Raw genomic sequence first — 16,102 nt, 5'->3', positions numbered from 1 at the left:
CTTGAGCTGAAATCAAGAGTCGGAGGCTTAACCAACTGAGCCACCTAGGTGTCCTTGTTATTATAGGTAGTATTTATTAAGTTTTACTTATGTAACTCTCTTTGAAGAAATAAAACTTATCCTACAAATCTCGTGTATCTTCAGACAAAATTATACATTCTGATTTACATTTACTTGAAATTAATGGGGAAAAAATCAGGGTTCCAAGGAAGAATGAATGTGAAATGGTATAGAGCATGCGCGAAGACCAAGCTCTTCTGACCTGGTAGCAAGACTGCATTTGGCGTGGCAGCCGCAGCTGGGACTACGACTTGGTTGACTTTGCTGTCGTCCATTGGATCTATTTGTTTTTTGCAATTTCCACACTTGTGCATTAAAAGGCAACATGATGGAAACCTCACCCAGAATCCTCTAGTTCTTTAGAGAGGACACTAATTCCTGCCATTCCTCCTGGGATGCCATATCAGTTTTGATTCACTATCTTTTTCATGGAGGAGATTCATTTCAGAGCATTCTCCTTGATGTCTACACTGTGGTAGTCTTACCCTAAGCCAAGGAACCAATATGAGGTTGTGCAACTACCAAGCATGCCTAGTTCCATTATATATTTGGGGTCTAGGGAAATGGCCTCCAAAGGGGGCCACAGACCCCTAATACCCTAACAGAGGCCCATGGTGATGATTAGTGTCGCTAGGTGTTAATGTCTACTAAGACCCTGTCCACAGTCATCCAAATGCTTGATTATTCCTCAGAGTTCAGTTACCCTTTGGTGAAGGACTGGGAGATCAGGGCCACATATACTTGTGTGGTGTTGCAGGGGGCTGGGGACACAGTCTTGCCTTTAACCAGTGGGCTTGGAAACCAAGGACTTGGGGTCATGTCCCCTCAGCCTCCTGGTCATCCATCCTTGACTTCTTTCGATTGTATCAGTTGAGCAGTCTCTTGTTGGCTACCCATCTCTTTTGCCCCGAGGAATGCAGTAATTAATAGGGTTTTGAGTTAATTCCCTTGAATGTTCATTTTCACTGGGAGAAGTCTTCCATATTTGGGGGAAAGAGTCCACATGAGTACTTCTTGGCCCAAGGGACAGCCAGTTGTCCACCAGAGTTTCATTCTCCCCTTACGTAGTGCGGAATGTAACTGAGAAGGTCGTTGCCCAGCCTGGAACTACATTTCCCAGCATCCTTGTGTGGAAGTGACACCATGTGACATCACTTCCAGGCCAAGGAGGTTTAAAGGTAAATGTTCTTATCCAGTCAGCTGTTCCCTGTCTGCTACTTTGTTTATGCCTAGGTCAACCCTGGAACACAAAGGTTGAAGGCAGAGCCACTGTTGGCAGGGCTCCTGAATAACCACAGAAGCAGATCCAACACCCTTCTAACATTATACCCATTAGTAAGCAACAAGTCATCTCTAGTAATGGTAGGTAATTGAGGGGCGCCTGGGTGGCTCAGTCGGTTAAGTGTCTGACTCTGGATTTCGTCTCAGGTCATGATTTCAGGGTCAAAAGATTGAGCCCTGCATTGGGTTCTGTGCTGAGCATGGTGCCTGCTTGAGATTCTCTCTCTCCCTCTGCTGCTCCCTGCCCCTATTCATGTACATTCTCTCTCTCTCAAAAAAAAAAAAAAAATACGGTAGGTAGGCAATTGAAATGTAGGTATTTGCTAAAGCAGCCAGAGTTACCCTAATACATGCTATGCTCTCTCTCCATTCTATATCAAATCTACATAAAATAAAATAGTTTCTGTAGGAACAGATTTTTACCAGATTTGGAGCTGTGTGATGGTCTGATTTGGAGTATAGGTTATGTCATATATAAAGGTCATCTGTGGGGGCGCCTGGGTGGCTCAGTGGGTTAAGCGTCTGCCTTCAGCTCAGGTCACGGTCTCAGGGTCCTGGGATCAAGCCCCTCCCCCAAGTTAGGCTCCCTGCTCAGCGAGAAGTCTGCTTCTCCCTCGCCCTCTGCCCCTCCCCACCACTTGTGTGTTCTCTCTCTACTCTCTGTCTCTCTCAAATAAATAAATAAAATCTTAAAAAAAAAAAAAAAGTCATTTGTGAGGGCCAGGGATGTTTTTCAGAGCTGGGCAGATATTCACAACTGAAAATGAAGTATAATAAAAGACAATGTTAATACAATCAACACATACTTTCTCTGTCCTTAGCTTCTTAGTATAAGCAGTCATATAGGTCCTTGTATTGGGTACATCTTATGTACCTCAGGTTCTCTGGCCTTGCTTACCTGGGGGTCTCTCCACCCTCCCACCACAGAGTTAGAGGAAATGCTCCCCTTGTTTATCCATTTGTGTGTGTATCCGTTTCCTATTGCTGCTGTAACAAGTTACCACGAACCTGCTAGTTTAAAACAATGTAAATTTATTTTCTTACAGTTCTGGAGGTCAGCAGTCTGAAATGAGACTCACACGGCTAAGACCAAGGTGTCATCAGCACTGGTTCCTCCAGAAGGTTCCAAGGATGAATCCATTCCATGCGTCTCCTGGCTCCTGGAGGTGGCCTGCATGCCTTGGCCTGTGGCCCCTTCCCAACATCACTGCAGCCTCTGACTTCTGTCACATCTTCTGCTGACTCCAGTCTCATGCCTCCATCTTATAAGGACACATGATTACACTGGATGCACGTGGATGATCTCAAAATCCTCTGTGTAATCACATCTGCAACATTTCTTCTGCCATACAAGGTAACACAGGTCCTGGGGAGTAGGCTGTGGCCATCTCTCAGCCTGCCACAGTGTGGGGTATGGCTTCCATGTGGCTTTGAAAGGCGCCAGATGACATGGAAATGGGAGGGGACTGACTCCCCACATAGGGGGCTGTTCAGCTGATGGGAAACAGGAGACAGGACCAACCTAGGAAGTGTCTTGTCTTCCTTCTCTTTTGGAGGGCTGTTCTGAGGCAGGATTTCCCTCTCTAACCTGTGTAGAGACATCCCACGGGGCCCCACTCCTGCCGAGCAACTGCACGTCTCCTGGTGGCTCACAGGAAGACGTGGCTGACATGGCAATACATGGCTTGGCCTCGCTCCCATCCTTCACTGTCTCTCCCTTATCCTCCCTGTCCTGGTGCTGCACTTCGCAGAGCACTGGCAGTTAATCTCTGCCCTGGGCTCTCGTCTCTGGGGAGTCTCAGCTGGGCTGGCCCCCAAATCGAAAGTTACAATTTACTCTTCCACTTGTTTAAGAATTAATTGCTGAGGAGCGCCTGGGTGGCTCAGTCGGTTAAGGATCCAACTCTTGGTTTCGGCTCAGGCCATGATCTCAGGGTCTTGGGATTGAGTCCTGCCTTGGGCTCTGCGCTCAGTGGGGAGTCTGCGTGAGGACTCTCCCTCTCCCTCTGCCCCTCCCCCCACTTGCACATGCTCTCTAAAATAAATCTTTAAAAAAAAATACTGAGTATCCACCATGTCCAGACATGGTCTGGTTAAGGATGACAATACTAAATACAAAAAGATTTCTGCTCTTATAGAGACTACCTTTTTTTCTTTTTTCAGATTTTATTCACTTATTTATTTAGAGAGGTCATGAGCAGGGGGAGAAGGAGAGGGAGAGAGAGAATCCTAAGCAGGCTCCATGCTCGGTACGGAGTCTGACACGGGGCTCGATCTTATGACCCTGACACCAGGACCTGAGCTGAAATCAAGTCAGATGCTTAACTGACTGAGCCACTCAGGTGCCCCTGAGATTACCTTCTAATTGAGGAAGACCTATAATAAGCAATTAAAAAAATACTATTTAGTGCTACTTACAACATGGTGATGCAGTGAAGTCTAGTTATTTTGTATTTGGTGGTGAGGAAAAGCCTTTCTGGAGAGGTGACATTTAAGTTGCGGCCCGGATGACAGAGCCATTTGTGCGGAATCAGGGGAAGGAAAAGTGGGCGTAATGGCAGGCATCAGTTTGCAGTCGATGTGCTTCTCACATGGATGGTTCTAGATAGCACGCTCTGGTGGCATGGCCGCAGAAATTGACTTTTAAAACATTCATGATTCTCCCAAGCAACAGAAAGGGCAGATAGTTTACAATACAGAGTAAACATATTAAACATACACATAAAGCAGGAGCTCTCTACTAACCAAGAAACGGAGCTTTCACTCTGCCGTGAAGGGATGTATTTTATTTTAGAAGTTAGATGTCTTCTGTGTTTTAAGTTCAGCCTCCTTTAAGAGAAAAGACCGTGAAACTAGAAGTTATGAGTCTTTTAGCTTCCTCACCCGTGTGAGAGATAACTTGGGTTATAAACCCATTTCCTTCTATCTCCAACTTGTTTTCGTCTTTGATGACCCGCTGATATTTGCATCCTAGCACTTTCTGCTTCGCCGCCTTTCAGATGCTTTTGCAGCTGCATTCGCGTCTCAGCTCAGCGTGTATGTAGCATAAAGGAGATGCCCTGAGCTTTGGCATCAGAGGACACAACATTTCTTTAGATTTTCTCTTAGGTATTAAATGTGTTTCGTGACATCGTAGGAGGTATTTTTAAAAATTTGTAATTGGTCGCTGCTGCCATATAGAAATGCAGTTGGTTTTTAAAACACTGTCCTTTTATCTAGTGATCTTGCTCCATTCACTCATCAGTTCTAACAGAAAATCCAGCACGATCAGTTGTTAAACTAAGGGCTTCATCACATCAGCTGTCAACAGTGACAGTTTTGGGTTTTTTTTGAAGATTTTATTTAGTTCAGAGAGAGAGCACGTGTGAGCGAGCGCAAGTATGGCGGCAGGGTGGGGGGAGGAGCAGAGGGAGAAACAGACCCCCCCCCCTGCTGAGCAGGGAGCGTGATGCCATGTGGGGCTGGATCCCAGGACCCTGGGATCATGACCTCATCCAAAGGCAGACGCTTCACCGACTGAGCCACCCAGGTGCCCCCGTTGTGACAGTTTTAAATCTCATCCATTCCTCCTCCTTTTATTCATTTTTTGGCTCCCTGGCATGGCTGGAACCTCCTCAGGGGGACCCCATATCTCTGTCCCCTTTGGCATCAGCTGAGTTGTGTTGCAGGTTGGGGGCTGGAATCATTTGCACGCTCACAATTTGCATGTCTGGTGGTGGACGCTGGGAGGACTTAGAGAGCTGAGGGTTGGCACAGCTGGGACCCTTCTGGCATCTGTGTCTACCTAGCTTCTCCACACGGTCTCTCTGGCACGGTGGCCGCAGGGCTCCAAAAGTGCGTGTCCCGAGAGCCTCACAAATGCTCTACTGTCCCCTCTATGACCTAGCTTTGGGCGTCATGTGGTAACCCTCTTGTCACACTCTAGTTGTTAGGAGGAGAGGAGAATTAGACTCCACCTTTTCGTGGGAGGATTGTCAAAGAAATTTGCGGCTATGTTCAAAGGCACCCCAGTTGACCCACTGGCCCAAATGCTTTACATGTGTCCTTCCCACATTTCTGAAATCTAGCTGAGCACATGATGCCAGTCCCATGGTTGGGACTCCGTTCCACTAACTGGGAATCCTTCCCCCTGGGTTCTTGGAGATATCCTGAGTCATCCTCCTTTTCCCACAAATGCCACAGACTTGTGACTATTCTGTGCCCCCATTTTCCCCTTGTGAATGATAGTCTCTGCAGCAGTTAGCTTCTGGAGGACGGGAAACTTGTCTCCATTGCACACAGATCTTCCAGTCAAGTGTTAATGAGCCATACTTGATGAACTACACCCAAGAGCCTCATTCAGACCAGAACTTGATCTCCATGACAAGATCATGGGCCTCAAGATGCCTTACTAAGACTTTGATGGGTCTGGAGAGGGCGGGAGTGTAGTTTGCATAGAGCTCGTGGCTGGAGTAATCTGAAGACAGTACCCACGCGTTGAGGTTGAGAAGACAAATCAGTTGGGGGATGGTACCTGCAGGGCTTGGCTAGCTCTGCATGGCTTCTTCGCTAGTCCTTTCAGCACGGTGGCCTCAGGTGGCTGAGATTTCTGTCATGCCAGCTCAGAGTTCCTAAGGCGTGTGTCCCAAGAGAAAGAGCAGGTAAAGATGCGTCACCTTTTATGACCTGGCTTTGCAAGCTATGTGGTATCCCTTCTACCACATTCTATTTATTAGAAGTGGAGTCACTATGGCTGGCCCATATTCATGGGGATGAGACTTCACCTTTTTATGGGAGGGGTTTTCAAGAAGTTGTAACTTTTTAAAAAAGATTTTGAAAGAGCGAGCTCAAGCAGGGGGCGTGGCAGAGGGGGAAGCAGAAGCAGGCTACCCACCAAGCAGGGAGCCTGACTTGGGGCTCGATCCCAAGACCCTGGGATCATGACCTGAGCCAAAGGCAGACCCTTAACCGATGGAGCCCCCCGGGGTGCCCCAGTTGTAACATTTCTTAAAACCACCACACACAGTTGCAGGGGACGCTGGGGAAGGGATTCTGTAGCTTAGCATCCCCCGCAAGCTAAAACGTGGGGGAATTCTGTTATACAAGGCGAAAGGGAAATAAGGACAAAGGGTAAAAGGGCGGATCACTGGGGGACGGGTAGCAGCCTCTGCCGCAGGCAGTTTTGCAGAGAGATGAAAATCTAAGCCAGGTTGTCACAGATGAAGAGCCATGAACAGGGAGAAAGATTATTTCCGGCAAGAGAAGATTCTGAGGGGACACCTGGGAAAGGGACTGAGGTGGGTGGCTGTGTCTGTTGACATTAGAAGTATGCAATCAGGGGAAGTTGGTGGGGGGTGGTGGTAAGCTAAGGGCATGGCCATGTAAAAGAAAACAGAGAAAGTGGTTGGATTTTTGGATAGCTTTATGAGGGGAGCATGATGTCAATCAAACTTGGATATGAATTCTCTGTCCACTGTAGTTTTGTTATTTTTCAGCCAAGCGTGGTTAGATTGTAAAAAGGCCACAATTCTACAACCTGTTGAGTGACTTTGAGGCAACGTCCATCAAGATACGGAATCTGTTTCCCCACGTCTTGGCTCTGGTCTGGCATTGGGTCTGGCTTTGGCCAATAGAATATGGCAGACTTAACCAATGTGCCAGTTTTGAACCTAAATCTTGAGAGGCCTTGCCTGTACCTACTAGTTTTTGCAAGACCTTGCGAAATGCCATGAATCAGCCAAGGCTAGCTAACTGGAGCACGAGAGATCACATGGAGCAGAGCTCTGCCTTCTCATCTGAGGCTCCAGACAGATGAGAAAGACAAGGCATGATCAACAAAGTTGACCTGGATACAGTTGAACTTAGTCATGAATGAGATTAGCAGGGAGACTGCCCCGCTCAGATGACCTAGAGAATCATGACCCAAGTAAGTTCTTGTTGTTTTAGCCATCGCGTTCTGGAGTTACTTGTTACACAGCAAAGCTATTGGAGCAAGTTAAATAATTTGCTTTCTAAATCTCAATATCCTCGATGTAAAAATAGGTTGGCTAGACCTACTCCTTAGTTACTGGGAGGACACAATGCCAGGAGGGTGCGAATGCATCTTGCACCAAGCCTGAAACATATGTTCTGAGCAAATGGTAACTAACACCATTGATCACATCAGAGAGAGATGGTCAAGGGGAAAACAACGGGAGTGTAAGAAGGATGTACTTAGAAATCCCCGTTCTGCTCATTTTTGCCTCATGGATTTCTTTCAGTGATCTGTTCTACTCGCATGTGCTCACACAACATCACAAATCTTCATTTTTTGGCTCCACATTCTCCTTTGTTTTTTTAATTTAAGTTCAATTCACATTGTGTTTTATTAGTTTCAGAGGTAGAGTTTAGTGATTCATCAGTTGCATATAACACCCCGTGCTCATTATACCAAGTGCCCTCCTTAATGCCCATCACCGTGTGACCCCAGCCCCCCACCCCCTCCCCTCTAGCGACACTACCACGTTTGCCTTTGAAAACTCTCTCCCTCGCACTCTTGTTTTCTGGACCCCTTCAACCCGTATGCAGATGGCCCAATTACTATTGCTGTTACAGTCAACTGATTTCATATATTTATATCTTTTACTCCCAACTAGGCTCTAAGCAACTTAAGACAGTTCTTCAACCGTCTTCGCAAACCCCACTGACATAGTGTGGATAGTGTGTGTGTTTCTAATCCAAATAAGATTTTAGTAAATTAAAGTCAACTATGTTATGGTTGATGATCATTGGGGTCATCTTATTTCTAATCAAGAGGCCTATTGCATTTCTTCAATGTCAAGTCAGTAAGTAAACTTATGGAGAACAGTTCCCTCAAGAGATCAGAGTTACCAGAATTACTCATTTTCTTTTCTGGCAGGTCATGAGGGAACGATGAGAACCCTGATCTGGCAACTAATTCCCACCAAGTAAATGTCTGGATGCCTCAGGGGTAGGAGGCCCTGTTTATGTCTCAAATTGCTAATCAACTGTAATCCTGTTATTACTTGGAAACGAAATCTTTGGGAAAACTAAAGATAGGAGCAGATTATATACTTTGCAAACCTCTTTACTTTTCCCACAGTAACTAACTTTCCCTCACACAAAGTGCTTAAAGCTTTGAGTGTCTTTTTACTTCCTTTGAGGTTTTCTTATAAATAGAATGCAATTTCTTATTGAACGGTTTACTGGTATGTCCTTTCCGTGTGGTGGGCAGGGCCAAGCTTTCGGGAGCCAACCCTGCATCCCATCCAACTCCACGTTCAGTGATGTCACCTTGGAGCTTGGAATTAGCGCTGGTGGAAATATGGACACCGTGGAAATCAGCCAGCACTACACAGCAGGACTGTTCCCCCCTGCAGAGCCCGCTGATAGACATTCCCAGCACATCCCTGCCAAAGCTCCAGGTACCTGGGAGTTACAGCTCACGCCTTCTTGAGTGCAGATGCTAGCTTTCACCAGGAAACATCAGAGTCCCTTTCCTTGCTGCTGGGCAGAACACCCTAAGTCGGGATAAGATGGGGACAGAATGAAAGCCAAGATCTGTGCTGAGTAGGGAAGAGTGGTAGGAGACAAGGTGAGAGGCAGGCGGGACAGAGGACACTGCACTATAGTAGAGGTTGATATTTTGGTGGGACAGAGTTATAGGAGAGCTTTTAGTAGGAAAGATACAGGTGGATTTAGATTTGATGAAAATCCCTCCATGTGTCTGGTTTGTCAACAGCATATATGGGAGGGGGGGTGCAGGGGAGGGCGCCAGAGGCGGTAAAGCACAGAGGCCAGTGGGGCTAGGACAGGGGAGCCATGGCATGGCTTCTGACCTTTGTCCTAACACCTTTTTCATACCCGTGCTAGTGCCACTTCTGGAACCATCTCCTAGGAAAAATCTGTTACCCTCTGCCATATTGTATGACCAACTCAAGACCCACCACTCCTTCCCTGGAGTTCTCCCGGCCATCCCAGTCCCATCTCTGCCTGCTTTGGGCAGGCATGAGGCTGGATTTCCTGGGACTTGTGAGGGGAAGACAGTGTTTCTGTCCTGGAGAGGCTTTTGTCGATATGATGATCAAGTTGAAGTGAGAGGTGATGCTGAGCCAGTCTGTGTTGATGAGAAAATGCAGGGAGGGAAGGGAATCCCAGAGCTCATTCAAAATAGCGGACAAGAAATGCTTAAAGCAACAATCTCAAAACTAGGGACTATCTTCCTTATATAATATGGGGAAGCAAAATCCTAATTATAATGGACAATTGTGATACTGTTCTATGGTTTTGCAAAATGTTACCATAGGGGAAACCAGGTGAAGGGTATGTGGGTCTCCCGGTATGTGCTGTCGCAACTTCTGAACCCGTAGTATTTCTAAATAAAACATTAAAACAATGCAGCTGTGGGCGTATAAGGCCTGTGTGTAGAGAGATCTAGGTCCTGGCTTTGGTGCTGCTACGATGCCTCCCTCTGCCTCCTTCTTCATATGTAACTGGGGGGAGAGAGGCGGCCTCCTGGGGTACAAGTCACAGAGGAAATCCTGGGTGGTGAGCAGTGGAAGAGGCCCTTTGGCCAATTTCCCTCTGGGCTAGAAATGAAAACAAAGACAACAGCAGAACATGGAGTCGAGCTCACCTACATTCTCATCACCTGCGGCCACAGGTGCTCAGCTGTACTTCCGGTCCCCGTGGAGCCGGTGGTGGAGAACACTCTGGACACAAGCAGCGGTGGGATTCAGCAGGAAGAGAAAGGGACATCCGGGGGACTGGTGCCACTCACGTCCCAGGTGAGACCCCATGTCTTGTTTTTTTGGGTAAATCTGTGGCTGAAAGCCTACCTGTGTATTCTCCCCAGCGAGCATGGCTGCGAGCAGGTGGTTGTAGGACCATGATTTCACCATTAGGCAGGTTTTGGGGCTATGAGACCATTTGACATAAACAGACATTTCAAGGCCTTAGATTTCTGGATTTCACGGACTCTTGGCTTTCACCGTCTCTGCTTCCTTGGAGTCGTGCGGCGCGTCCACTGTAAGACCTGGCCATCAACTTCTGTAACACGCAGCTTAGACACTGAGGCCAAAAGCGTTAAAACCAAACCGACAACAAAAACCCCAAGCCCGTAATATATTTCAGGTCCCCCTACTCAAGAAAACACATTGCAGGATAGCTAATATCTTTTATTGTCAGACTTTCTCTGAGCCAACACACAATGATTTCGCGGGGCTGTCCCGGAGAGATAAGGCAATTTCTTTTTCTTTGTGGGCAGACTTAGTTGGCCTAAGTCTTCACAACTTTTCCATATAAAAATAAAAGTCCAGGACCACATCATTTTTCTTCTGGTCATAAACACGGATTTATTTACAGGCACCTGTTGGACTATCCTTATAAACTTGGGATAAAATGTATTTTCTTAAAGCCTCGGCATTTACACCGTCAGGGTCCTTCCAAGACTCGCTCACACGTTACACCCTTGGGGATCGAAGCTCCTTTCCGCCGTACCCAGCGTGGCCATGTGGTCATCTACCTGGAGCGGTACAAACTCACCTTCAAAGAATTTTTTTTTTTAACTTAAATCTTTTAGAAACTAAAGACTCCAAAATGACTTCATATCGTTCTAAAAACAGCATTGGAGTCAGAGTGGTTTATAAATACCATTATCTGTAGGGGCTGCAGATCTGTTTATAATACAGCAGACACAGAGCGCAGACTCTGCTACACGGAAAACAAAACGGAGCCAAAACGTGGTTTTCGAAATACAGCGAAGACAGGAAAATCCAGGATTCTGGTCTGTTAATAAAACCACCTTATAAAGTAATGACTGAAGACTACAACTCTGAACTATTAAAATATACAGACTGTTTACACCATTGCACATCCTTTTTTCCCTTTGCTTTTAATGCTCATGAGACCGTGATTAAAGTGATGAGTTTTGAGCACTGCGTGCACAGGCAAGCACAGAGACGGGAAAGATGAGACAAGAAGTTAATCTACGTCCACGAAGAAGGCTGCCAGCAGCACTCCGACTAAAATGTCCTGTCCCCTTGTGCTCCCTCTGTCCATCCCCCCCTCCCCGCTCCCTCACCTTCCCTCAAACTAGGGAAATCAGGCTGGGAGGTTAGTGCAGAATTGATGGATAAACACCCCCCCCCCCAAAGCTTTGTAAGTCTCCCCCAAGATGGGGGGGAGGGGGCATCTCCCTTCAGTAGCACAGTTAAGGTCAGTTAGTGTTGGGTCCACACGTTAAGGCACTTCTGGCTGCTTTGGCGGGGGTGGGGGTGGGTAGGGGTTTTGTCCTCTCTCTTTTAAGGCATGTGTCATCTAAAAGTAGTAAAGCTTTCGAAACAGGGCTGACTGTTAAGGCTGGCAGCTTAATACAGGGTCACGGAAGTTGAGAGGGCGGAAGGACCCTCGGAGACACCTCCCTCCGCCGAGGGGCTTCCAGAAGGCGGGGGCAGCTCGGCCCTGGCTCTGCGCGCAGGCGACCGAGGCCAGAGGGCAGCACGTCCGGATGCTGAAGACACGGCGACTCCCTCCCACCTTCACCTGGAGCTGCCCTGGCTGCTCACGGAGCGCGATGTGCTGTAGCGTTTCTTCACGATCATGCTGATGTAGGCTTTCATGAGCTTGGCCACGTCCACCACCTGCCCGGGGGGAGCAGAGCGGGCGCCACGTGAGTGGGAACTCAGGGAGGGGAAGGGATGCCGAGGGGACCCACGGCCCCGCTGCTGTCCCAGACCCAATGATGAGCGGGCCGGGGAAGCGAGGCTTTTCTTGACACGGTGGGCACCACCCAGTGGTTCTTTCACACGAAAACGACAATTCTGCCTGATGTACACTTGTCAGATGTTTACACATTAAAAAAAAGGCCCACCTGAGGACACTGTTGGTACCCTGAGGGCTGGGATTCCTATCCCCACTAAAAATACTGGGGAACCCCCAAGCCCACGATCACAGCTGGTAAACACTGGCTCATCAGTGTTGTCCCCGCCCCATGATGCAGCTGCATAACAGAGCGGGGGGCGGGCTGTCCCTCCTCATGCTGGCCCCCCTCCCTCTTATGGTGCCCTAATTGCCTTCCTTTTCCCTCATCTCTCCTCCCTCCTAATCCCACCCCACGTCAGTTGGCACAATTACGATCATTACATCAGGAACCATCAAAGAACCCCACGGTGACTCCCTGTCTATGGGAGTCATTTAAGCCTGGGACCCTCCAGCCAAAGGTCCCGCCTCTTGCACATCCCTGCTCCCCTCCTGTTAGCCTAGTCCGAGCCCAGACCGCAGCCTCGGTGAGACTCTCCTCCGGCCTCCTGGCCGCCTCTCCGTGACATACACCGACAGCGAAGCTGGCGGGTCATTCATTTCCATTTTCCACATCTGCCTGCCAGCTGCTAAGTGAAGCCCTCAATAGGCTTCTTGATTTGTCATGATGATGGTTACATTTTAAGCAGATGGCACAGACATTTAGAGGCTTTTTTTGGTGATTTTGTGAGCGAGACTTAGCTACGCCCAGGCCGGTCATGCCCCTCGCTCCCTCCAGCTGCGGTTCTCTGCCGTCATCCTCTGCTGATTGGCACAAGGCTTCCTGCCAAACTATGTATATTCTGGACGTCTACATCATTTCCTTTCCTCCATGGGTAAGACCCACTGGCAGAATGGAACCAAATTCCTTGGCTGCAAAGGCAGAGAAGAAATTTGGGAGGTCTCCGTTTTGGCCCCCAGGGAACCTGCTGCGGGGGCGGGACCGCCATGCTGTATTTTCATAGATCTTAAAGCAAAACTGTCAAAATTACTCAAGGCATCAGGAAATGGGGCATTGTTTCTCTCTTTTGTCAAGGACACCAATGATTTCTCCTTGGCTTGTCTCTTACCTCGCTGGTTTCAAAGAGCAGCTCCCTCTCGTCGACCACGATTTTGTACGTGTTTGCCAGCGGCGCCCCGAAAGACAGGATGTGCTCGTACTGGAAGACTTCTAACGGTCTTCCCTCCCCACGCTTGTAGACAGACACAGCATCCGCGCTGACGCCCAACCAGAGGTCCTGGGGGAAGCCGCCTTCCTTGCACTGTGGCCAAGAGTCAGATCATCAAGCAGTAAGAAACGGAGAACGCGGGAGAGGCGGACTCAAGCACTCTGGGCGATCACAATGCATTCAACACCTGTTTGTGCCCGGGGAACTGAAATAGGACATGAGGTCTCCCCTTGGAGGTCTGGATTGATTTCTGACTGGTTGACCCACACTGGGCATTTGGAAAGCCCAAGTGGTGAATCCTAACATTGTGCTTGGACTCCATCTGTTGATAACCTTACTCCGGGGGTAAGTTGACAATGGCTCTCCCAGGCAACCCAGCAGGCCGAGCCAGTCTCCTGTCCCTATCTCTGCCTCTGATCCTTTTTTTTTGGATCATTATTCTTCCAATACAAAATCTAGGATCTGAGGAAAATTCTCCAAATCACTCTATGTTGAGCAGGATTCTTGACGAGGGGCAGCAATGACTCCTGTGGGTACAGAGCTAACAGGAATGTCACTGGTTTAAGGACAGGCTTCCCTGCATGGACTGGTGTTGGGAAACCAGAGCCCCGATTCAGGGACGAGAAGCGGGTACTAACAGAAGGGATGAACATTAGTGACACCGAGAAGAGGAGATGTTGTACAAAGCATCTGATTGATACCTAAAAACAAACCTAACTGATCAACCAAGCAACCCAACATAGCATCCCCTGAAAAGCCATGAAGGAATCTTAGAATATAATCAATATTTAGATTTTTATAGAACCTCATTTAAAAGTCGCCAGATACCAAACACACTGAATGGGACTGTGAGAGCTGAAAGCTCACCTAGACCAGGGGCTGGCAAACTTACCTGTTAAGGAACAGGGAGTCAATAGTTTAGGTGTCGTGGGCCACAGGGTCTCTGTCACAGCTATGCAATGCTGCCACATTCGTGGGAAAGCAGCCAGAGGAGACAGAGACAGGAAGGAATATTGCTGTGTTCCAATAAATCGTGATAAAAGAAGGCAGGTGGGACGGGGCACACAGATTGCCAAGCTCTGATCTAGAGTACTGCTAAGATTCCCTTTCGGTAAGTGGTTTACTTCAGGGGCACCTGGGCGGCTCAGTCGATTAAGTGTCTGCCTTCGGCTCAGGTCATGATCCCAGGGTGCTGGGACTGAGCCCCGCATCGGGCTCCTTGCTCAGCGGGGAGCCTGCTCTTCCCTCTGCTTGTTCTGACACATGAATAAATAAAATCTTTAAAAACAAATAAATAAATGGTCTACTTAAAAAAAGGGGGTATGGAATCAGTATGGGTTACTGCCAGGGGCTAAATCCCATTTGTGAGACAAATTCTTCCCTGCAAACAGATATTCATGGAGAAAAAACCAAATGTAAAATCCTAGTTGACCCTTGAACGACATGGGTTTGAACTGTGTGGGGATTTTTTTTTAATACAGTAGAGGGCTGTAATGTATTTTCTCTTCTTTACGATCCTCTCAATATTCTTTTCTCTAGTCCCATTATAAAAATACAGTATGTATATAAAGTGTAACATACAAAATACGTGTTAAATCGACTGTTTATGTTATTGGTAAGGCTTTTGGTAAATAGCGGGCTATTCATAGTTACACTTTAGGTGGTCAAAAGTTATTCACAGATTTTCAACTGCACAGGGTTGGCACCCCAACCCCCGCATTCTTCAAGGGTCAACTGTATCCAAAGTTTCTAATTTCATGTACATAATTCTAAAAAAAATTTGTTTTAAGTTTTAAATGCTGATTTTTACCAGCACTTGATGGTTGGATCGATCTGTAGCTTCATAAGAAAGAACAGAAGTTATTTAAGACTAGGTGACCTCTTATTTTCCATTCACTCCTACTACCGTGAAAGCATTTACTATCAGGCGAGGAAAACACTTTTGGTGGATGAAAGGGTGTGTTAACGGTAAAGCATGGAGGGGAGGGTTGCTCTAACAGAAGAGGGTGAGAGAGCAAAGTCTCAGTCTTGCCCCCGCCCTATGTACTCAGCCCCAGCCGCACTGACGTGTGCTCTCAGGCCCACCAATCTGAGAAGCAGCTGTCAGTCCTCACCTCCACATCGAAGAGCGTTGACCCATAGCCTGGCCACTCCTTGATCAAGGCCATGTACTTGGTCATGGCCTGTTCCTGGCCCATTCCCTGCAGTTTCTTCCATTTGTCAATGATGCTGGCCCGAGCCGAGGAGACTTCCTCCTTGATCCACATGTCCAGCATCTGTTCCTCCTCGACCTTCTGCCGGACGACGGAGCCTGTCCGGAAGCTGCGCCTCAGCGTCCCCTCCAGGAAGCTCGTCCGCCTCTTCTCCAGCCGCTCGCAGGGGGTGAAGCTCTTGGTGGACTGGCTGATGCGGGCCTTCAGTCTCTGCAGGGAGTAGATGTCCTCGAGGGGTGGCACGGAGGCGTGCAGCGAGTAGTCCCCCTGCAGGTACTGGAGACGCAGGGCCGCCAGAACCTGCAGGTTCTCTTCGGGGGCTGGGTAGTGGCCGCGGATAACCGCTTCGTGCGCCTGAAAGGAGGCGGGCAGCCGCGTTAGGGGTGCGTGACCCGAAATCCACCAGGCTTACCCTCCAATGTCACCTTCCCTGAAAACCATACCCTCCCCGCTTTTTGCTGCTTGAAATCTCTCCCAAGCACAGACGGCATCTCACACATATTTCATCCCTTACTGTCTCTCTCCTCCCAGCTAGAACAGGTCTTGGCACAGGACCTCAGACAGCATGTGTCGTGGTTTTGTTCCAGGGACACATGAAGGAGC

General features: G+C 48.1%; 1 protein-coding gene across 1 annotated transcript in view; it reads right to left on the bottom strand.

Moving 5' to 3' along the window:
* Positions 1-10,481: 10,481 nt before the first annotated feature.
* Positions 10,482-16,102, bottom strand: part of MYO10 (myosin X) — a 206,438-nt gene continuing 200,817 nt past the window's right edge. The window contains exons 39-41 of the mRNA XM_040630534.1: positions 15,401-15,853; positions 13,188-13,379; positions 10,482-11,960 (exon numbers count right to left, since the gene is read on the bottom strand). Coding sequence (XP_040486468.1) covers positions 11,859-11,960; positions 13,188-13,379; positions 15,401-15,853 — 747 coding nt within the window. The 3' untranslated portion in view covers positions 10,482-11,858. The remainder of the gene's footprint in view (positions 11,961-13,187; positions 13,380-15,400; positions 15,854-16,102) is intronic.

This window comes from Ursus maritimus, unplaced genomic scaffold, assembly GCF_017311325.1.
Source record: "Ursus maritimus isolate PB19 unplaced genomic scaffold, ASM1731132v1 scaffold_15, whole genome shotgun sequence".
Taxonomy (NCBI): domain Eukaryota; kingdom Metazoa; phylum Chordata; class Mammalia; order Carnivora; family Ursidae; genus Ursus; species Ursus maritimus.
Note: the sequence above shows the minus strand (reverse complement) of the source record. Positions and strands in the feature narration are given on the sequence as shown.